Genomic DNA, 24493 nt, shown 5'->3' with positions numbered 1-24493 from the left:
AGTGAAGCAGCACCACTAATACCATCTATGATGGTTTAATACAGTGAAGCAGCACCACTAATACCATCTAGGATGGTTTAATACAGTGAAGCAGCACCACTAATACCATCTATGATGGTTTAATACAGTGAAGCAGCATCACTAATACCATCTATGATGGTTTAATACAGTGAAGCAGCACCACTAATACCATCTATGATGGTCTAACAGTGAAGCAGCACCACTAATACCATCTATGATGGCTTAATACAGTGAAGCATCACCACTAATACCATCTATGATCGTTTAATACAGTGAAGCAGCATCACTAATGCCATCTAGGATGGTTTAATACAGTGAAGCAGCACCACTAATACCATCTATGATGGTTTAATACAGTGAAGCAGCATCACTAATACCATCTATGATGGTCTAACAGTGAAGCAGCACCACTAATACCATCTATGATGGTTTAATACAGTGAAGCAGCACCACTAATACCATCTAGGATGGTTTAATACAGTGAAGCAGCATCACTAATACCATCTATGATGGTTTAATACAGTGAAGGAGCACCACTAATACCATCTATGATGGTTTAATACAGTGAAGCAGCACCACTAATACCATCTAGGATGGTTTAATACAGTGAAGCAGCACCACTAATACCATCTATGATGGTTTAATACAGTGAAGCAGCATCACTAATACCATCTATGATGGTCTAACAGTGAAGCAGCACCACTAATACCATCTATGATGGCTTAATACAGTGAAGCAGCACCACTAATACCATCTATGATCGTTTAATACAGTGAAGCAGCATCACTAATGCCATCTAGGATGATTTAATACAGTGAAGCAGCACCACTAATACCATCTATGATGGTTTAATACAGTGAAGCAGCATCACTAATACCATCTATGATGGTCTAACAGTGAAGCAGCACCACTAATACCATCTATGATGGTTTAATACAGTGAAGCAGCACCCCTAATACCATCTAGGATGGTTTAATACAGTGAAGCAGCATCACTAATACCATCTATGATGGTTTAATACAGTGAAGCAGCACCACTAATACCATCTATGATGGTTTAATACAGTGAAGCAGCATCACTAATACCATCTATGATGGTTTAATACAGTGAAGCAGCATACCTAATACCATCTATGATGGTTTAATACAGTGAAGCAGCATCACTAATACCAGCTATGATGGTCTAACAGTGAAGCAGCACCACTAATACCATCTATGATGGTTTAATACAGTGAAGCAGCACCACTAATACCATCTAGGATGGTTTAATACAGTGAAGCAGCACCACTAATACCATCTATGATGGTTTAATACAGTGAAGCAGCACCACTAATACCATCTAGGATGGTTTAATACAGTGAAGCAGCATCACTAATACCATCTATGATGGTTTAATACAGTGAAGCAGCACCACTAATACCATCTATGATGGTCTAACAGTGAAGCAGCACCACTAATACCATCTATGATGGCTTAATACAGTGAAGCAGCACCACTAATACCATCTATGATCGTTTAATACAGTGAAGCAGCATCACTAATCCCATCTAGGATGGTTTAATACAGTGAAGCAGCACCACTAATACCATCTATGATGGTTTAATACAGTGAAGCAGCATAACTAATACCATCTATGATGGTCTAACAGTGAAGCAGCACCACTAATACCATCTATGATGGTTTAATACAGTGAAGCAGCACCACTAATACCATCTAGGATGGTTTAATACAGTGAAGCAGCATCACTAATACCATCTATGATGGTTTAATACAGTGAAGCAGCACCACTAATACCATCTATGATGGTCTAACAGTGAAGCAGCACCACTAATACCATCTATGATGGCTTAATACAGTGAAGCAGCACCACTAATACCATCTATGATCGTTTAATACAGTGAAGCAGCATCACTAATGCCATCTAGGATGGTTTAATACAGTGAAGCAGCACCACTAATACCATCTATGATGGTTTAATACAGTGAAGCAGCATCACTAATACCATCTATGATGGTCTAACAGTGAAGCAGCACCACTAATACCATCTATGATGGTTTAATACAGTGAAGCAGCACCACTAATACCATCTATGATGGTTTAATACAGTGAAGCAGCACCACTAATACCATCTAGGATGGTTTAATACAGTGAAGCAGCATCACTAATACCATCTATGATGGTTTAATACAGTGAAGCAGCACCACTAATACCATCTATGATGGTTTAATACAGTGAAGCAGCATCACTAATACCATCTATGATGGTTTAATACAGTGAAGCAGCACCACTAATACCATCTAGGATGGTTTAATACAGTGAAGCAGCATCACTAATACCATCTATGATGGTTTAATACAGTGAAGCAGCACCACTAATACCATCTATGATGGTTTAATACAGTGAAGCAGCATCACTAATACCATCTATGATGGTTTAATACAGTGAAGCAGCATACCTAATACCATCTATGATGGTTTAATACAGTGAAGCAGCATCACTAATACCAGCTATGATGGTCTAACAGTGAAGCAGCACCACTAATACCATCTATGATGGTTTAATACAGTGAAGCAGCACCACTAATACCATCTAGGATGGTTTAATACAGTGAAGCAGCACCACTAATACCATCTATGATGGTTTAATACAGTGAAGCATCACCACTAATACCATCTAGTATGGTTTAATACAGTGAAGCAGCATCACTAATACCATCTATGATGGTTTAATACAGTGAATCAGCATCACTAATACCATCTATGATGGTTTAATACAGTGAAGCAGCATCACTAATACCATCTATGATGGTTTAATACAGTGAAGCAGCACCACTAATACCATCTATGATGGTTTAATACAGTGAAGCAGCACCACTAATACCATCTATGATGGTTTAATACAGTGAAGCAGCACCACTAATACCATCTATGATGGTTTAATACAGTGAAGCAGCACCACTAATACCATCTATGATGGTTTAATACAGTGAAGCAGCATCACTAATACCATCTATGATGGTCTAACAGTGAAGCAGCACCACTAATACCATCTATGATGGTCTAATACAGTGAAGCAGCATCACTAATACCATCTATGATGGTCTAACAGTGAAGCAGCACCACTAATACCATCTATGATGGTTTAATAGAGTGAAGCAGCACCACTAATACCATCTATGATGGTCTAACAGTGAAGCAGCATCACTAATACCATCTATGATGGTTTAATAGAGTGAAGCAGCACCACTAATACCATCTATGATGGTCTAACAGTGAAGCAGCATCACTAATACCATCTATGATGGTTTAAAACAGTGAAGCAGCATCACTAATACCATCTATGATGGTTTAATACAGTGAAGCAGCACCACTAATACCATCTATGATGGTCTAACAGTGAAGCAGCATCACTAATACCATCTATGATGGTTTAAAACAGTGAAGCAGCATCACTAATACCAGCTATGATGGTTTAATACAGTGAAGCAGCATCACTAATACCATCTATGATGGTTTAATACAGTGAAGCAGCATCACTAATACCATCTATGATGGTTTAAAACAGTGAAGCAGCATCACTAATACCATCTATGATGGTCTAACAGTGAAGCAGCAGCAGGGTAACGACTATTTATATTCTGCTCACTACTTTATAAAACACATTTGTTTAAGAGAAGTTACAAAATGCAATCTCACTGATTGAGATGAGGTTTATGGTATTTTAGGCACTTTGCACCCTGAGAGAGACGAGGACAGACAGACAGGACCCTGAGAGAGACGAGGACAGACAGACAGGACCCTGAGAGAGACGAGGACAGACAGACAGGACCCTGAGAGAGACGAGGACAGACAGACAGGACCCTGAGAGAGACGAGGACAGACAGACAGGACCCTGAGAGAGACGAGGACAGACAGGACCCTGAGAGAGACGAGGACAGACAGGACCCTGAGAGAGATGAGGACAGACAGACAGGACCCTGAGAGAGACGAGGACAGACAGACAGGACCCTGAGAGAGACGAGGACAGACAGACAGGACCCTGAGAGAGATGAGGACAGACAGGACCCTGAGAGAGACGAGGACAGACAGGACCCTGAGAGAGATGAGGACAGACAGACAGGACCCTGAGAGAGATGAGAACAGACAGACAGGACCCTGAGAGAGATGAGGACAGACAGACAGGACCCTGAGAGAGATGAGGACAGACAGACAGGACCCTGAGAGAGACGAGGACAGACAGACAGGACCCTGAGAGAGACGAGGACAGACAGACAGGACCCTGAGAGAGACGAGGACAGACAGGACCCTGAGAGAGACGAGGACAGACAGACAGGACCCTGAGAGAGACGAGGACAGACAGGATCCTGAGAGAGACGAGGACAGACAGGACCCTGAGAGAGACGAGGACAGACAGACAGGACCCTGAGAGAGACAAGGACAGACAGACAGGACCTTGAGAGAGACGAGGACAGACAGACAGGACCCTGAGAGAGACGAGGACAGACAGACAGGACCCTGAGAGAGATGAGGACAGACAGGACCCTGAGAGAGACGAGGACAGACAGGACACTGAGAGAGATGAGGACAGACAGACAGGACCCTGAGAGAGACGAGGACAGACAGACAGGACCCTGAGAGAGATGAGGACAGACAGGACCCTGAGAGAGACGAGGACAGACAGGACCCTGAGAGAGACGAGGACAGACAGGACCCTGAGAGAGATGAGGACAGACAGACAGGAACCTGAGAGAGATGAGAACAGACAGACAGGACCCTGAGAGAGACGAGGACAGACAGACAGGACCCTGAGAGAGATGAGGACAGACAGACAGGACCCTGAGAGAGATGAGGACAGACAGGACCCTGAGAGAGACGAGGACAGACAGGACCCTGAGAGAGACGAGGACAGACAGGACCCTGAGAGAGATGAGGACAGACAGACAGGACCCTGAGAGAGATGAGGACAGACAGACAGGACCCTGAGAGAGATGAGAACAGACAGACAGGACCCTGAGAGAGACGAGGACAGACAGACAGGACCCTGAGAGAGATGAGGACAGACAGACAGGACCCTGAGAGAGACGAGGACAGACAGACAGGACCCTGAGAGAGATGAGGACAGACAGGACCCTGAGAGAGACGAGGACAGACAGGACCCTGAGAGAGATGAGGACAGACAGACAGGACCCTGAGAGAGATGAGAACAGACAGACAGGACCCTGAGAGAGACGAGGACAGACAGACAGGACCCTGAGAGAGACGAGGACAGACAGACAGGACCCTGAGAGAGACGAGGACAGACAGACAGGACCCTGAGAGAGACGAGGACAGACAGGACCCTGAGAGAGACGAGGACAGACAGGACCCTGAGAGAGATGAGGACAGACAGGACCCTGAGAGAGATGAGGACAGACAGACAGGACCCTGAGAGAGACGAGGACAGACAGACAGGACCCTGAGAGAGACGAGGACAGACAGACAGGACCCTGAGAGAGAAAAGGACAGACAGACAGGACCCTGAGAGAGACGAGGACAGACAGACAGGACCCTGAGAGAGACGAGGACAGACAGACAGGACCCTGAGAGAGACGAGGACAGACTGGCTCCTCTCCTCAGACAGACAGGACCTTGAGAGTGACGAGGACAGACAGACAGGACCCTGAGAGAGATGAGGACAGACAGGACCCTGAGAGAGACGAGGACAGACAGGACCCTGAGAGAGATGAGGACAGACTCTCCTCAGACAGACAGGACTGACATCCGACATTTAATTTCCCCTCTGTTTATGACTGATCATCCTCAATGAAGCCACAAAATCTCACTGTCCATCCATCCCTCCCTCCCTCCCTCCCTCCCTCCCTCCATCTCTCTCTCCCTCCCTCCATCCATCCCTCCCTCCCTCCCTCCATCTCCCCTCCCTCCATCCATCCCTCCCTCCCTCCACTGCCCGCCCTCCGTCCCGATCCCTCCCTGCATCTGGCTCTCCCTCCCTCCCTCAACATCCCGCGGTCCCTGCGTGCGTCGCTCCATCGGTCCCCCAGTGCCCGTGTGTCGTGATTTGGGTGTGTGACTCGCTAGTGCTCGACTTCCGGGTGTGTGTGTGTGCGCGTGGTTTATGGTATTTTAGTGTGTGTGTGTGTGTGTGTGTGTGTGTTGGGGTGTGTGTGTGTGGTGTGTGTGTGTGTGTGTGTGTGTGTGCCCAGCCGAAGCGACAATGGCAGAGCTGTACTGATTAGTTCAGGGACTGGGGGGGAAAACTCTCTCTCTCCCTCCCTCGTCATCTGTCTCTCCCTATAACCGTCCTCACTCCCCCCCCCCCCAGGAGGAGGGAAGATGCCAACATGCCTTTCTCCCACTGCCTCCCAACTCCCCCTCTACCCAAGCCCTGCCCCCCTGCAAATAATTACAACCGGCAAGCTCATGAGGGATTTCTGTAGGAAGATGGAACAAACACACATGTCAGTCAGACTGTAGGGCGACAGCACCCAGGGAAACAGACTGTAGGGCGACAGCACCCAGGGAAACAGACTGTAGGGCGACAGCACCCAGGGAAACAGACTGTAGGGCGACAGCACCCAGGGAAACAGACTGTAGGGCGACAGCACCCAGGGAAACAGACTGTAGGGCGACAGCACCCAGGGAAACAGACTGTAGGGCGACAGCACCCAGGGAAACAGACTGTAGGGCGACAGCACCCAGGGAAACAGACTGTAGGGCGACAGCACCCAGGGAAACAGACTGTAGGGCGACAGCACCCAGGGAAACAGACTGTAGGGCGACAGCACCCAGGGAAACAGACTGTAGGGCGACAGCACCCAGGGAAACAGACTGTAGGGCGACAGCACCCAGGGAAACAGACTGTAGGGCGACAGCACCCAGGGAAACAGACTGTAGGGCGACAGCACCCAGGGAAACAGACTGTAGGGCGACAGCACCCAGGGAAACAGACTGTAGGGCGACAGCACCCAGGGAAACAGACTGTAGGGCGACAGCACCCAGGGAAACAGACTGTAGGGCGACAGCACCCAGGGAAACAGACTGTAGGGCGACAGCACCCAGGGAAACAGACTGTAGGGCGACAGCACCCAGGGAAACAGACTGTAGGGCGACAGCACCCAGGGAAACAGACTGTAGGGCGACAGCACCCAGGGAAACAGACTGTAGGGCGACAGCACCCAGGGAAACAGACTGTAGGGCGACAGCACCCAGGGAAACAGACTGTAGGGCGACAGCACCCAGGGAAACAGACTGTAGGGCGACAGCACCCAGGGAAACAGACTGTAGGGCGACAGCACCCAGGGAAACAGACTGTAGGGCGACAGCACCCAGGGAAACAGACTGTAGGGCGACAGCACCCAGGGAAACAGACTGTAGGGCGACAGCACCCAGGGAAACAGACTGTAGGGCGACAGCACCCAGGGAAACAGACTGTAGGGCGACAGCACCCAGGGAAACAGACTGTAGGGCGACAGCACCCAGGGAAACAGACTGTAGGGCGACAGCACCCAGGGAAACAGACTGTAGGGCGACAGCACCCAGGGAAACAGACTGTAGGGCGACAGCACCCAGGGAAACAGACTGTAGGGCGACAGCACCCAGGGAAACAGACTGTAGGGCGACAGCACCCAGGGAAACAGACTGTAGGGCGACAGCACCCAGGGAAACAGACTGTAGGGCGACAGCACCCAGGGAAACAGACTGTAGGGCGACAGCACCCAGGGAAACAGACTGTAGGGCGACAGCACCCAGGGAAACAGACTGTAGGGCGACAGCACCCAGGGAAACAGACTGTAGGGCGACAGCACCCAGGGAAACAGACTGTAGGGCGACAGCACCCAGGGAAACAGACTGTAGGGCGACAGCACCCAGGGAAACAGACTGTAGGGCGACAGCACCCAGGGAAACAGACTGTAGGGCGACAGCACCCAGGGAAACAGACTGTAGGGCGACAGCACCCAGGGAAACAGACTGTAGGGCGACAGCACCCAGGGAAACAGACTGTAGGGCGACAGCACCCAGGGAAACAGACTGTAGGGCGACAGCACCCAGGGAAACAGACTGTAGGGCGACAGCACCCAGGGAAACAGACTGTAGGGCGACAGCACCCAGGGAAACAGACTGTAGGGCGACAGCACCCAGGGAAACAGACTGTAGGGCGACAGCACCCAGGGAAACAGACTGTAGGGCTGACAGCACCCAGGGAAACAGACTGTAGGGCGACAGCACCCAGGGAAACAGACTGTAGGGCGACAGCACCCAGGGAAACAGACTGTAGGGCGACAGCACCCAGGGAAACAGACTGTAGGGCGACAGCACCCAGGGAAACAGACTGTAGGGCGACAGCACCCAGGGAAACAGACTGTAGGGCGACAGCACCCAGGGAAACAGACTGTAGGGCATACACTAGACTATCCTATACACTAGACTATCCTATACACTAGACTATCCTATACACTAGACTACCTATACACTAGACTATATACACTATCCATACACTAGACTATCCTATACACTAGACTATATACACTAGACTATATCACTAGACTATCCTATACACTAGACTATATACACTAGACTACCTATACACTAGACTATCCTATACACTAGACTATATACACTAGACTATCCTATACACTAGACTATATACACTAGACTATCCTATACACTAGACTATCCTATACACTAGACTATCCTATACACTAGCTATACACTATCCTATACACTAGACTATCCTATACACTAGACTATATACACTAGACTATCCTATACACTAGACTATATACACTAGACTATCCTATACACTAGACTATCCTATACACTAGACTATATACACTAGACTATCCTATAAACTAAGACTATCATACACTAGACTATCCTATACACTAGACTATCCTATACACTAGACTATATACACTAGACTATCCTATACACTAGACTATCCTATACACTAGACGATATACACTAGACTATCCTATACACTAGACTATATACACTAGACTATCCTATACACTAGACTATATACACTAGACTATCCTATACACTAGACTATATACACTAGACTATCCTATACACTATCCTATACACTAGACTATCCTATACACTAGACTATATACACTAGACTATCCTATACACTAGACTATCCTATACACTAGACTATCCTATACACTAGACTATATACACTAGACTATATACACTAGACTATCCTATACACTAGCATATACACTAGACCATCCTATACACTAGACTATCCTATACACTAGACTATCCTATACACTAGACTATCCTATACACTAGACTATCCTATACACTAGACTATATACACTAGACTATCCTATACACTAGACTATCCTATACACTAGACTATATACACTAGACTATCCTATACACTAGACTATCCTATACACTAGACTATCCTATACACTAGACTATCCTATACACTAGACTATATACACTAGACTATCCTATACACTAGACTATATACACTAGACTATCCTATACACTAGACTATCCTATACACTAGACTACCTATACACTAGACTATCCTATACACTAGACTATCCTATACACTAGACTATATACACTAGACTATCCTATACACTAGACTATCCTATACACTAGACTATATACACTAGACTATCCTATACACTAGACTATCCTATACACTAGACTATCCTATACACTAGACTATCCTATACACTATACCTATACACTAGACTATATACACTAGACTATCCTATACACTAGACTATCCTATACACTAGACTATATACACTAGACTATCCTATACACTAGACTATCCTATACACTAGACTATATACACTAGACTATCCTATACACTAGACTATCCTATACACTAGACTATATACACTAGACTATATACACTAGACTATCCTATACACTAGACTATCCTATACACTAGACTATATACACTAGACTATCCTATACACTAGACTATATACACTACGAGAGAGAGGAAGAGGAGAGAGAGGAAGAGGAGAGAGAGGAAGAGATAAAAGGAGGTGTTTATACCTGAGGGCAGAGACTACTTTCTCCACAGCCACCTGCAGAACGGTTTTGATTGACAGGTCCAGGTTGCCCACAGCGGTGACCAGCAGCTCTCCGATTTGCTCCAGCGGCTGTCCGTCTGTCGCCATGGTGACAGCCAGGGCCTGGACTTTGGACCGTTCAGAACGGGAGAGATCATAGGTACGACTGTAGCTCTGCAACCGCTCCTGAGAGAGAGAGAGAGTAGGGAAGAGAGAGAGAGAGTAGGAGAGAGAGTAGGAGAGAGAGAGTAGGAGAGAGAAGGGGAGAGAGAGTAGGAGAGAGAGAGAGAGTGAAGGGGGAGAGAGAGAGAGATGCTGTAGGGGATAGAGAGAGTAGGGATGTGCCTGTCTCTGTGCGTGTTCAGTCCAGTGTGTAGAGGCGACAGCTTAAGTGACTGCTGCTGCAGCGATTGTGCCTAAATACTCTCTCATTTTAACATGAAACAGCTTTCACATCACTGGTCTCTGTAGCCCTGCACAGCTCAACACAAACGCCAGCCAGCCAGCCAGCCAGCCAGCCAGCCAGCCAGCCAGCCAGCCAGACATACATATAATTCAAATGAATAAACTACACTTGGGCTTTACGACGGATCACTTACATGTATCATTATAGAAGCACCTGGATGGACTCAGTCACAGGAAGGGGAGGAGTTACCTGGTTGCTATCTTTGAGTGACAGGACGAAGGCGTGTCCTAGCGTGTCCAGGTGAGCCAAGGACTGCTGCAGGTGGGAGAGGGCGTGGTCAAAGCTGGACGGGTCGCTTCTGTCCGACTCCACGTCGTCTACGCCCCTTTTCTTACTCTTCTCTCGGAGCTGCCGGAGAGCCTTCATCCCCCTCTTCATCACCTCCACCCGCACACTCACACTGAGCTAGGAGAGGAGAGAGAGGGGAGAGAGGGGTTAACACACTGAGCTAGGAGAGGAGAGAGAGGGGAGAGAGGGGTTAACACACTGAGCTAGGAGAGGAGAGAGAGGGGAGAGAGGGGTTAACACACTGAGCTAGGAGAGGAGAGAGAGGGGAGAGAGGGGTTAACACACTGAGCTAGGAGAGGAGAGAGAGGGGAGAGAGGGGTTAACACACTGAGCTAGGAGAGGAGAGAGAGGGGTTAACACACTGAGCCAGGAGAGGAGAGAGAGGGGTTAACACACTGAGCCAGGAGAGGAGAGAGAGGGGTTAACACACTGAGCCAGGAGAAGAGAGAGAGGGGTTAACACACTGAGCCAGGAGAGGAGAGAGAGGGGTTAACACACTGAGCTAGGAGAGGAGAGAGAGGGGTTAACACACTGAGCCAGGAGAGGAGAGAGAGGGGTTAACACACTGAGCCAGGAGAGGAGAGAGAGGGGTTAACACACTGAGCCAGGAGAGGAGAGAGAGGGGTTAACACACTGAGCCAGGAGAGGAGAGAGAGGGGTTAACACACTGAGCTAGGAGAGGAGAGAGAGGGGTTAACACACTGAGCCAGGAGAGGAGAGAGAGGGGTTAACACACTGAGCCAGGAGAGGAGAGAGAGGGGTTAACACACTGAGCTAGGAGAGGAGAGAGAGGGGTTAACACACTGAGCCAGGAGAGGAGAGAGAGGGGTTAACACACTGAGCCAGGAGAAGAGAGAGAGGGGTTAACACACTGAGCTAGGAGAGGAGAGAGAGGGGTTAACACACTGAGCCAGGAGAGGAGAGAGAGGGGTTAACACACTGAGCCAGGAGAGGAGAGAGAGGGGTTAACACACTGAGCTAGGAGAGGAGAGAGAGGGGTTAACACACTGAGCTAGGAGAGGAGAGAGAGGGGTTAACACACTGAGCCAGGAGAGGAGAGAGAGGGGTTAACACACTGAGCCAGGAGAGGAGAGAGAGGGGTTAACACACTGAGCTAGGAGAGGAGAGAGAGGGGTTAACACACTGAGCCAGGAGAGGAGAGAGAGGGGTTAACACACTGAGCTAGGAGAGGAGAGAGAGGGGTTAACACACTGAGCTAGGAGAGGAGAGAGAGGGGTTAACACACTGAGCTAGGAGAGGAGAGAGAGGGGTTAACACACTGAGCTAGGAGAGGAGAGAGAGGGGTTAACACACTAGGAGAGGAGAGAGAGGGGTTAACACACTGAGCTAGGAGAGGAGAGAGAGGGGTTAACACACTAGGAGAGGAGAGAGAGGGGTTAACACACTGGGCCAGGAGAGGAGAGAGAGGGGTTAACACACTGAGCCAGGACGGACGGACAGGCGAGAGAGAAGTCAAATGTCTACTGTTTACTGATGATCTGGTGCTTCTGTCCCCAACCAAGGAGGGCCTACAGCATCACCTAGATCTTCTGCACAGATTCTGTCAGACCTGGGCCCTGACAGACCTGGGGCCCTGACAGACCCGGGGCCCTGACAGACGTGGGGCCCTGACAGACGTGGGGCCCTGACAGACCCGGGGCCCTGACAGACGTGGGGCCCTGACAGACGCGGGGCCCTGACAGACGTGGGGCCCTGACAGACGTGGGGCCCTGACAGACCTGGGGCCCTGACAGACCTGGGGCCCTGACAGACCCGGGGCCCTGACAGACCCGGGGCCCTGACAGACCTGGGCCTGCCCTGACAGACCTGGGCCTGCCCTTACAGACCTGGGCCTGCCCTTACAGACCTGGGCCTGCCCTTACAGACCTGGGCCTGCCCTTACAGACCTGGGCCTGCCCTTACAGACCTGGGCCTGCCCTTACAGACCTGGGCCGGCCCTGACAGACCTGGGGCCCTTACAGACCTGGGCCCTGACAGACCTGCGAGTTGACAGTAAATCTCACTTAGACAAAAATAACAGTGTCCAAAAATGGTCCAGTTACCAGGACCACAAATACAAATTCCATCTAGACACCGTTGCCCTAGAGCACACAACAAACTAAACATACCTCGGCCTAAACATCAGCAGCCACAGGTAACTTCCACAAAGCTGTGAACGATCTGAGAGACAAGGCAAGAAGGGCCTTCTATGCCATCAAAAGGAACATAAAATCTGACATCCCAATTAGGATCTGGCTAAAAATACTTGAATCAGTTATAGAACCCATTGCCCTTTATGGTTGTGAGGTCTGGGGTCCGCTCACCAACCAAGAATTCACAAAATGGGACAAACACCAAATTGAGACTCTGCATGCAGAATTCTGCAAAAATCTACTGGGTGAAATACCACAGTGTTTCATCACAGCAGCAAGATGTGTGACCTGTTGCCACAAGAAAAGGTCAACCAGTGAAGAACAAACACCTTTATAAATACAACCCATATTTATGTTTATTTATTTTCCCTTTTATACTTTAACTATTTGCACATCGTTACAACACTGTATGTAGACATAATATGATCACATTTTTTTTGGATCACTCACTTTTGTGAGAGTAATGTTCACTGTTCAGAGAGAGTGAAAGAGGGAGATGGATAGAGAGAGAAAAACAAAAACAGAGAGAGATAAAAGTGGATCGTTATTAATCATGTCAGGGGCTGTAGAAGTGGAGGGGGACAGGGTGGGTATGCCAGGGGCTGTAGAAGAGGAGGGGGACAGGGTGGGCATGCCAGGGACTGTAGAAGAGGAGGGGGACAGGGTGGGTATGCCAGGGACTGTAGAAGAGGAGGGGGACAGGGTGGGTATGCCAGGGGCTGTAGAAGAGGAGGGGGACAGGATGGGCATGCCAGGGGCTGTAGAAGAGGAGGGGGGACAGGGTGGGTATGCCAGGGACTGTAGAAGAGGAGGGGGGACAGGGTGGGCATGCCAGGGGCTGTAGAAGAGGAGGGGGACAGGGTGGGCATGCCAGGGACTGTAGAAGAGGAGGGGGACAGGGTGGGTATGCCAGGGACTGTAGAAGTGGAGGGGGACAGGGTGGGTATGCCAGGGGCTGTAGAAGAGGAGGGGGACAGGGTGGGCATGCCAGGGACTGTAGAAGAGGAGGGGGACAGGGTGGGCATGCCAGGGACTGTAGAAGAGGAGGGGGACAGGGTGGGCATGCCAGGGACTGTAGAAGAGGAGGGGGACAGGGTGGGTATGCCAGGGGCTGTAGAAGAGGAGGGGGACAGGGTGGGCATGCCAGGGACTGTAGAAGAGGAGGGGGACAGGGTGGGTATGCCAGGGGCTGTAGAAGAGGGGGGGGGACAGGGTGGGTATGCCAGGGACTGTAGAAGAGGAGGGGGACAGGGTGGGTATGCCAGGGGCTGTAGAAGAGGAGGGGGACAGGGTGGGTATGCCAGGGGCTGTAGAAGAGGAGGGGGACAGGGTGGGCATGCCAGGGGCTGTAGAAGAGGAGGGGGACAGGGTGGGTATGCCAGGGGCTGTAGAAGAGGGGGGGGGGACAGGGTGGGTATGCCAGGGGCTGTAGAAGAGGGGGGGGGGACAGGGTGGGTATGCCAGGGGCTGTAGAAGAGGAGGGGGACAGGGTGGGTATGCCAGGGGCTGTAGAAGAGGAGGGGGACAGGGTGGGTATGCCAGGGGCTGTAGAAGAGGAGGGGGACAGGGTGGGTATGCCAGGGGCTGTAGAAGAGGAGGGGGACAGGGTGGGCATGCCAGGGGCTGTAGAAGAGGAGGGGGACAGGGTGGGTATGCCAGGGACTGTAGAAGAGGAGGGGGACAGGGTGGGCATGCCAGGGGCTGTAGAAGAGGAGGGGGACAGGGTGGGTATGCCAGGGACTTTAGAAGAGGAGGGGGACAGGGTGGGCATGCCAGGGACTGTAGAAGAGGAGGGGGACAGGGTGGGCATGCCAGGGGCTGTAGAAGAGGAGGGGGACAGGGTGGGTATGCCAGGGGCTGTAGAAGAGGAGGGGGACAGGGTGGGCATGCCAGGGGCTGTAGAAGAGGAGGGGGACAGGGTGGGTATGCCAGGGACTGTAGAAGAGGAGGGGGACAGGGTGGGTATGCCAGGGGCTGTAGAAGAGGAGGGGGACAGGGTGGGCATGCCAGGGGCTGTAGAAGAGGAGGGGGACAGGGTGGGTATGCCAGGGGCTGTAGAAGAGGAGGGGGACAGGGTGGGCATGCCAGGGGCTGTAGAAGAGGAGGGGGACAGGGTGGGCATGCCAGGGGCTGTAGAAGAGGAGGGGGACAGGGTGGGCATGCCAGGGACTGTAGAAGAGGAGGGGGACAGGGTGGGTATGCCAGGGGCTGTAGAAGAGGAGGGGGACAGGGTGGGTATGCCAGGGGCTGTAGAAGAGGAGGGGGACAGGGTGGGCATGCCAGGGGCTGTAGAAGAGGAGGGGGACAGGGTGGGTATGCCAGGGACTGTAGAAGAGGAGGGGGACAGGGTGGGTATGCCAGGGGCTGTAGAAGAGGAGGGGGACAGGGTGGGCATGCCAGGGACTGTAGAAGAGGAGGGGGACAGGGTGGGTATGCCAGGGGCTGTAGAAGAGGAGGGGGGACAGGGTGGGCATGCCAGGGACTGTAGAAGAGGAGGGGGACAGGGTGGGCATGCCAGGGACTGTAGAAGAGGAGGGGGACAGGGTGGGCATGCCAGGGACTGTAGAAGAGGAGGGGGACAGGGTGGGTATGCCAGGGGCTGTAGAAGAGGGGGGGGGGGACAGGGTGGGTATGCCAGGGGCTGTAGAAGAGGGGGGGGGGACAGGGTGGGTATGCCAGGGGCTGTAGAAGAGGAGGGGGACAGGGTGGGCATGCCAGGGGCTGTAGAAGAGGGGGGGGGGGGGGACAGGGTGGGTATGCCAGGGACTGTAGAAGAGGAGGGGGACAGGGTGGGCATGCCAGGGACTGTAGAAGAGGAGGGGGACAGGGTGGGTATGCCAGGGACTGTAGAAGAGGAGGGGGACAGGGTGGGTATGCCAGGGGCTGTAGAAGAGGAGGGGGGACAGGGTGGGCATGCCAGGGGCTGTAGAAGAGGAGGGGGGACAGGGTGGGTATGCCAGGGGCTGTAGAAGAGGAGGGGGACAGGGTGGGCATGCCAGGGGCTGTAGAAGAGGAGGGGGACAGGGTGGGTATGCCAGGGGCTGTAGAAGAGGAGGGGGACAGGGTGGGTATGCCAGGGGCTGTAGAAGAGGAGGGGGACAGGGTGGGTATGCCAGGGGCTGTAGAAGAGGAGGGGGACAGGGTGGGTATGCCAGGGACTGTAGAAGAGGAGGGGGACAGGGTGGGTATGCCAGGGGCTGTAGAAGAGGAGGGGGACAGGGTGGGTATGCCAGGGGCTGTAGAAGAGGAGGGGGACAGGGTGGGCATGCCAGGGGCTGTAGAAGTGGAGGGGGACAGGGTGGGCATGCCAGGGACTGTAGAAGAGGAGGGGGACAGGGTGGGTATGCCAGGGGCTGTAGAAGAGGAGGGGGACAGGGTGGGCATGCCAGGGGCTGTAGAAGAGGAGGGGGACAGGGTGGGCATGCCAGGGACTGTAGAAGAGGAGGGGGACAGGGTGGGCATGCCAGGGACTGTAGAAGAGGAGGGGGGACAGGGTGGGCATGCCAGGGACTGTAGAAGAGGAGGGGGACAGGGTGGGTATGCCAGGGGCTGTAGAAGAGGAGGGGGGACAGGGTGAAGAGCGAGGAGACGACGCTTCCATTGACAGGCCTCAGTGATCAATACCACCCAGGAAAATTGAATCCTCCCCATTTCCCTACTAAACTACAACACCTGGTGAGGAAGTGGTTAGCCCCCACCTCCCACCTCCCACATGGCCTCCTGGGGGACGGATCGAACCATGGGGGGGGGGGGGGGGGGGAAGGTTAGTATTTAGATCAAGAGAGAGACAGCTGTTCCCACTGGTATATGGGTGAGGGAGAGGAACAGAAAGGGAGGACAGAGGATGGAAATGAAGAAAAGAGAAGAGTAGGGAGGACAGAGGATGGAAATGGAGAAGAGAGAACAGTAGGGAGGACAGAGGATGGAAATGGAGAAGAGAGAAGAGGACAGAGGATGGAAAGGGAGAAGAGAGAAGAGGACAGAGGATGGAAATGGAGAAGAGAGAAGAGGACAGAGGATGGAAAGGGAGAAGAGAGAAGAGGACAGAGGATGGAAATGGAGAAGAGAGAACAGTAGGGAGGACAGAGGATGGAAATGGAGAAGAGAGAAGAGGACAGAGGATGGAAATGGAGAAGAGAGAACAGTAGGGAGGACAGAGGATGGAAATGGAGAAGAGAGAAGAGGACAGAGGATGGAAAGGGAGAAGAGAGAAGAGGACAGAGGATGGAAATGGAGAAGAGAGAAGAGGACAGAGGATGGAAAGGGAGAAGAGAGAAGAGGACAGAGGATGGAAAGGGAGAAGAGAGAAGAGGACAGAGGATGGAAATGGAGAAGAGAGAAGAGGACAGAGGATGGAAATGGAGAAGAGAGAAGAGTAGGGAGGACAGAGGATGGAAATGGAGAAGAGAGAAGAGGACAGAGGATGGAAATGGAGAAGAGAGAACAGTAGGGAGGACAGAGGATGGAAATGGAGAAGAGAGAAGAGGACAGAGGATGGAAAGGGAGAAGAGAGAAGAGGACAGAGGATGGAAAGGGAGAAGAGAGAACAGTAGGGAGGACAGAGGATGGAAATGGAGAAGAGAGAAGAGGACAGAGGATGGAAAGGGAGAAGAGAGAAGAGGACAGAGGATGGAAATGGAGAAGAGAGAACAGTAGGGAGGACAGAGGATGGAAATGGAGAAGAGAGAAGAGGACAGAGGATGGAAAGGGAGAAGAGAGAAGAGGACAGAGGATGGAAAGGGAGAAGAGAGAACAGTAGGGAGGACAGAGGATGGAAATGGAGAAGAGAGAAGAGGACAGAGGATGGAAAGGGAGAAGAGAGAAGAGGACAGAGGATGGAAAGGGAGAAGAGAGAAGAGGACAGAGGATGGAAATGGAGAAGAGAGAACAGTAGGGAGGACAGAGGATGGAAATGGAGAAGAGAGAAGAGGACAGAGGATGGAAAGGGAGAAGAGAGAAGAGGACAGAGGATGGAAAGGGAGAAGAGAGAAGAGGACAGAGGATGGAAAGGGAGAAGAGAGAAGAGGACAGAGGATGGAAAGGGAGAAGAGAGAAGAGGACAGAGGATGGAAATGGAGAAGAGAGAACAGTAGGGAGGACAGAGGATGGAAATGGAGAAGAGAGAAGAGGACAGAGGATGGAAATGGAGAAGAGAGAACAGTAGGGAGGACAGAGGATGGAAATGGAGAAGAGAGAAGAGGACAGAGGATGGAAATGGAGAAGAGAGAACAGTAGGGAGGACAGAGGATGGAAATGGAGAAGAGAGAAGAGGACAGAGGATGGAAATGGAGAAGAGAGAAGAGGACAGAGGATGGAAAGGGAGAAGAGTAGGGAGGACAGAGGATGGAAATGGAGAAGAGAGAAGAGGACAGAGGATGGAAAGGGAGAAGAGAGAAGAGGACAGAGGATGGAAAGGGAGAAGAGTAGGTATGGAGGGATGAGAGAGAAAAGAGGAGATAAACAGGGAGGTTGTTGATTAGAGCTAATGTGTGGGTTAAAAGCTCAGTGGGTGAGAGGTGCCTGCTGGGAGATGGAGTTTAACGGCTCTGAAGTAAAAGGGGGATCAATCAACTCACCAGGAGAGAAGAGAAGAGAGAGGCAGAGGAGAAGGAGCAAGCAGGGGAGAGAGGGGGTTGTATCTGTATTTGTATTTATTATGGATCCCCATTAGTTACTGCCAAAGCAGCAGCTACTCTTCCTGGGGTCCAGCAAAATGAACACAGTTGGAGAGGAGAAAGCAGGGGAGAGAGGGGGTTGGAGAGGAGAAAGCAGGGGAGAGAGGGGGTTGGAGAGGAGAAAGCAGGGGAGAGAGGGGGTTAGAGAGGAGAAAGCAGGGGAGAGAGGGGATGGGAGAGGAGAAAGCAGGGGAGAGAGGGGATGGGAGAGGAGAAAGCAGGGGAGAGAGGGGATGGGAGAGGAGAAAGCAGGGGAGAGAGGGGATGGGAGAGGAGAAAGCAGGGGAGAGAGGGGGGTGGAGAGGAGAAAGCAGGGGAGAGAGGGGATGGGAGAGGAGAAAGCAGGGGAGAGAGGGGGGTGGAGAGGAGAAAGCAGGGGAGAGAGGGGATGGGAGAGGAGAAAGCAGGGGAGAGAGGGGGGTGGAGAGGAGAAAGCAGGGGAGAGAGGGGATGGGAGAGGAGAAAGCAGGGGAGAGAGGGGATGGGAGAGGAGAAAGCAGGGGAGAGAGGGGATGGGAGAGGAGAAAGCAGGGGAGAGGGGGGTGGAGAGGAGAAAGCAGGGGAGAGAGGGGGGTGGAGAGGAGAAAGCAGGGGAGAGAGGGGATGGGAGAGGAGAAAGCAGGGGAGAGAGGGGATGGGAGAGGAGAAAGCAGGGGAGAGAGGGGATGGGAGAGGAGAAAGCAGGGGAGAGGGGGGTGGAGAGGAGAAAGCAGGGGAGAGAGGGGGGTGGAGAGGAGAAAGCAGGGGAGAGAGGGGGGTGGAGAGGGGGTTAGAGAGGAGAAAGCAGGGGAGAGAGGGGGTTAGAGAGGAGAAAGCAGGGGAGAGAGGGGGGTGGAGAGGAGAAAGCAGGGGGGAGAGGGGGGTGGAGAGGAGAAAGCAGGGGAGAGAGGGGGTGGAGAGGAGAGAGGGGGTTGGAGAGGAGAAAGCAGGGGAGAGAGGGGGTTAGAGAGGAGAAAGCAGGGGAGAGAGGGGATGGGAGAGGAGAAAGCAGGGGAGAGAGGGGGTTAGAGAGGAGAAAGCAGGGGAGAGAGGGGATGGGAGAGGAGAAAGCAGGGGAGAGAGGGGGGTGGAGAGGAGAAAGCAGGGGAGAGAGGGGATGGGAGAGGAGAAAGCAGGGGAGAGAGGGGGGTGGAGAGGAGAAAGCAGGGGAGAGAGGGGATGGGAGAGGAGAAAGCAGGGGAGAGAGGGGGTTAGAGAGGAGAAAGCAGGGGAGAGAGGGGGTGGAGAGGAGAAAGCAGGGGGGAGAGGGGGGTGGAGAGGAGAAAGCAGGGGAGAGAGGGGGTGGAGAGGAGAGAGGGGGTTGGAGAGGAGAAAGCAGTGGAGAGAGGGGATTGGAGAGGAGAGAGGGGGTTAGAGAGGGGGTTAGAGAGGGGGTTAGAGAGGAGAAAGCAGGGGAGAGAGGGGGTTAGAGAGGGGGTTAGAGAGGAGAAAGCAGGGGAGAGAGGGGGATGGAGAGGAGAGAGGGGGTTAGAGAGGGGGTTAGAGAGGGGGTTAGAGGGGAGAAAGCAGGGGAGAGAGGGGGGTGGAGAGGAGAAAGCAGGGGAGAGAGGGGATTGGAGAGGAGAAAGCAGGGGAGAGAGGGGGTTAGAGAGGGGGTTAGAGAGGGGGTTAGAGAGGAGAAAGCAGGGGAGAGAGGGGGGTGGAGAGGAGAAAGCAGGGGAGAGAGGGGGGTGGAGAGGGGGTTAGAGAGGAGAAAGCAGGGGAGAGAGGGGGTTAGAGAGGAGAAAGCAGGGGGGAGAGGGGGGTGGAGAGGAGAAAGCAGGGGAGAGAGGGGGTGGAGAGGAGAGAGGGGGTTGGAGAGGAGAAAGCAGGGGAGAGAGGGGGTTAGAGAGGAGAAAGCAGGGGAGAGAGGGGATGGGAGAGGAGAAAGCAGGGGAGAGAGGGGGTTAGAGAGGAGAAAGCAGGGGAGAGAGGGGATGGGAGAGGAGAAAGCAGGGGAGAGAGGGGGGTGGAGAGGAGAAAGCAGGGGAGAGAGGGGATGGGAGAGGAGAAAGCAGGGGAGAGAGGGGGGGTGGAGAGGAGAAAGCAGGGGAGAGAGGGGATGGGAGAGGAGAAAGCAGGGGAGAGAGGGGGTTGGAGAGGAGAAAGCAGGGGAGAGAGGGGGGTGGAGAGGAGAAAGCAGGGGGGAGAGGGGGGTGGAGAGGGGGTTAGAGAGGAGAAAGCAGGGGAGAGAGGGGGTTAGAGAGGAGAAAGCAGGGGAGAGAGGGGGGTGGAGAGGAGAAAGCAGGGGGGAGAGGGGGGTGGAGAGGAGAAAGCAGGGGAGAGAGGGGGTGGAGAGGAGAGAGGGGGTTGGAGAGGAGAAAGCAGGGGAGAGAGGGGGTTAGAGAGGAGAAAGCAGGGGAGAGAGGGGGGTGGAGAGGAGAAAGCAGGGGAGAGAGGGGGGTGGAGAGGAGAAAGCAGTGGAGAGAGGGGATTGGAGAGGGGGTTAGAGAGGAGAAAGCAGGGGAGAGAGGGGGATGGAGAGGAGAGAGGGGGTTAGAGAGGGGGTTAGAGGGGAGAAAGCAGGGGAGAGAGGGGGGTGGAGAGGAGAGAGGGGGTTAGAGAGGGGGTTAGAGGGGAGAAAGCAGGGGAGAGAGGGGGGTGGAGAGGAGAGAGGGGGTTAGAGAGGGGGTTAGAGAGGAGAGAGGGGGTTAGAGAGGGGGTTAGAGAGGGGGTTAGAGAGGAGAGAGGGGGTTAGAGAGGGGGTTAGAGAGGAGAGAGGGGGTTAGAGAGGGGGTTAGAGGGGAGAAAGCAGGGGAGAGAGGGGGTTGGAGAGGAGAAAGCAGGGGAGAGAGGGGGGTGGAGAGGAGAAAGCAGGGGAGAGAGGGGATGGGAGAGGAGAAAGCAGGGGAGAGAGGGGGTTAGAGAGGAGAAAGCAGGGGAGAGAGGGGATGGGAGAGGAGAAAGCAGGGGAGAGAGGGGGGTGGAGAGGAGAAAGCAGGGGAGAGAGGGGATGGGAGAGGAGAAAGCAGGGGAGAGAGGGGATGGGAGAGGAGAAAGCAGGGGAGAGAGGGGGGTGGAGAGGGGGTTAGAGAGGAGAAAGCAGGGGAGAGAGGGGGTTAGAGAGGAGAAAGCAGGGGAGAGAGGGGGGTGGAGAGGAGAAAGCAGGGGGGAGAGGGGGGTGGAGAGGAGAAAGCAGGGGAGAGAGGGGGTGGAGAGGAGAGAGGGGGTTGGAGAGGAGAAAGCAGGGGAGAGAGGGGGTTAGAGAGGAGAAAGCAGGGGAGAGAGGGGGGTGGAGAGGAGAAAGCAGGGGAGAGAGGGGGGTGGAGAGGAGAAAGCAGGGGAGAGAGGGGGGTGGAGAGGAGAAAGCAGTGGAGAGAGGGGATTGGAGAGGAGAGAGGGGGTTAGAGAGGGGGTTAGAGAGGAGAAAGCAGGGGAGAGAGGGGGTTAGAGAGGGGGTTAGAGAGGAGAAAGCAGGGGAGAGAGGGGGATGGAGAGGAGAGAGGGGGTTAGAGAGGGGGTTAGAGAGGGGGTTAGAGGGGAGAAAGCAGGGGAGAGAGGGGGGTGGAGAGGAGAGAGGGGGTTAGAGAGGGGGTTAGAGGGGAGAAAGCAGGGGAGAGAGGGGGGTGGAGAGGAGAGAGGGGGTTAGAGAGGGGGTTAGAGAGGAGAGAGGGGGTTAGAGAGGGGGTTAGAGAGGGGGTTAGAGAGGAGAGAGGGGGTTAGAGAGGAGAGAGGGGGTTAGAGAGGGGGTTAGAGGGGAGAAAGCAGGGGAGAGAGGGGGGTGGAGAGGAGAAAGCAGGGGAGAGAGGGGGGTGGAGAGGAGAAAGCAGGGGAGAGAGGGGGGTGGAGAGGAGAGAGGGGGTTAGAGAGGGGGTTAGAGAGGGGGTTAGAGAGGAGAAAGCAGGGGAGAGAAGGGGATTGGAGAGGAGAAAGCAGGGGAGAGAGGGGGGTGGAGAGGAGAGAGGGGGTTAGAGAGGGGGTTAGAGAGGGGGTTAGAGAGGGGAAAGCAGGGGAGAGAGGGGGGTGGAGAGGAGAAAGCAGGGGAGAGAGGGGGTTGGAGAGGAGAGAGGGGGTTAGAGAGGGGGTTAGAGAGGAGAGAGGGGGTTAGAGAGGGGGTTAGAGAGGGGGTTAGAGAGGAGAAAGCAGGGGAGAGAGGGGGGTGGAGAGAAGAGAGGGGGTTAGAGAGGGGGTTAGAGAGGGGGTTAGAGAGGAGAAAGCAGTGGAGAGAGGGGGGTGGAGAGGGGGTTAGAGAGGAGAAAGCAGGGGAGAGAGGGGGTTGGAGAGGAGAGAGGGGGTTAGAGAGGGGGTTAGAGAGGAGAAAGCAGGGGAGAGAGGGGGATGGGAGAGGAGAGAGGGGGTTAGAGAGGAGAAAGCAGGGGAGAGAGGGGGGTGGAGAGGAGAGAGGGGGTTAGAGAGGAGAGAGGGGGTTAGAGAGGGGGATGGGAGAGGAGAGAGGGAGTTAGAGAGGGGGTTAGAGAGGAGAGAGGGGGTTAGAGAGGGGGTTAGAGAGGAGAGAGGGGGTTAGAGAGGGGGTTAGAGAGGAGAAAGCAGGGGAGAGAGGGGGGTGGAGAGGAGAGAGGGGGTTAGAGAGGGCGTTAGAGAGGAGAGAGGGGGTTAGAGAGGAGAGAGGGGGTTAGAGAGGGGGATGGGAGAGGAGAGAGGGAGTTAGAGAGGGGGTTAGAGAGGAGAGAGGGGGTTAGAGAGGGGGATGGGAGAGGAGAGAGGGAGTTAGAGAGGGGGTTAGAGAGGAGAGAGGGGGTTAGAGAGGGGGATGGGAGAGGAGAGAGGGAGTTAGAGAGGGGGTTAGAGAGGAGAGAGGGGGTTAGAGAGGGGGATGGGAGAGGAGAGAGGGAGTTAGAGAGGGGGTTAGAGAGGAGAGAGGGGGTTAGAGAGGAGAGAGGGGGTTAGAGAGGGGGATGGGAGAGGAGAGAGGGAGTTAGAGAGGGGGTTAGAGAGGAGAGAGGGGGTTAGAGAGGAGAGAGGGGGTTAGAGAGGAGAGAGGGGGTTAGAGAGGAGAGAGGGGGTGGAGAGGAGAAGTGGACATTTTGACGGTGTGAAAAGGCAGATGACAGATCTTTCTGTATCATTTTAAATAGACATTTATCTGTAAACAACTTCAGAGTGGAACTGTAGCTGACTTGGTGTACACCCCAAATGGCACCCTATTCCCTTATAGTGCACTACTTTAGACCAGAGCCCTATGGCAGCCTATTCCCTATATAGTGCACTACTTTAGATCAGGGCTCTATGGCACCCTATTCCCTTATAGTGCACTACTTTAGACCAGAGCCCTATGGCAGCCTATTCACTATATAGTGCACTACTTTAGACCAGAGCCCTATGGCACACTATTCCCTATATAGTGCATAAAACTACTAATAAAACTACTGCTACAACTACTAATACAACTACTAATACTACTAATAAAACTACTAATACTACTAATAAAACTACTAATACTACTAATAAAACTACTAATACTACTAATAAAACTACTGCTACAACTACTAATAAAACTACTAATACTACTAATAAAACTACTAATACTACTAATACTACTAATAAAACTACTGCTACAACTACTAATAAAACTACTAATACTACTAATAAAACTACTAATACTACTAATACTACTAATAAAACTACTGCTACAACTACTAATAAAACTACTAATACTACTAATAAAACTACTAATACTACTAATACTACTAATAAAACTACTGCTACAACTACTAATAAAACTACTAATAAAACTAATAAAACTACTAATAAGAGGTTGTGTGTGTGTGTGTGTGTGTGTGTGTGTGTTTGTGTGTTTTGGAGAGGTTGTGGGTGTGTGTGTGTTTTGGAGAGGTTGTGGGTGGGTGTGTGTGTGTGTGTTTTGGAGAGGTTGTGGGTTTGTGTGTGTTTTGGAGAGGTTGTGGGTG

At 52.6% G+C, this 24493-nt stretch overlaps 1 protein-coding gene across 1 annotated transcript in view; it reads right to left on the bottom strand.

The window, feature by feature from the left end:
• Positions 1-9938: 9938 nt before the first annotated feature.
• The window catches only part of nbas (NBAS subunit of NRZ tethering complex), a 254699-nt gene continuing 240144 nt past the window's right edge, over positions 9939-24493 (bottom strand). Inside the window, exons 47-48 of the mRNA XM_082977106.1 lie at positions 10721-10936; positions 9939-10251 (exon numbers count right to left, since the gene is read on the bottom strand). Of these exons, the coding sequence (XP_082833232.1) occupies positions 9949-10251; positions 10721-10936 (519 nt within the window). The 3' untranslated portion in view covers positions 9939-9948. The remainder of the gene's footprint in view (positions 10252-10720; positions 10937-24493) is intronic.

This window comes from Salmo salar, chromosome 06 (assembly GCF_965601325.2).
Source record: "Salmo salar chromosome 06, fSalSal1, whole genome shotgun sequence".
In the NCBI taxonomy this organism is placed as follows: Eukaryota; Metazoa; Chordata; class Actinopteri; order Salmoniformes; family Salmonidae; genus Salmo; species Salmo salar.
This window is presented reverse-complemented; position numbering and strand designations above follow the sequence as displayed.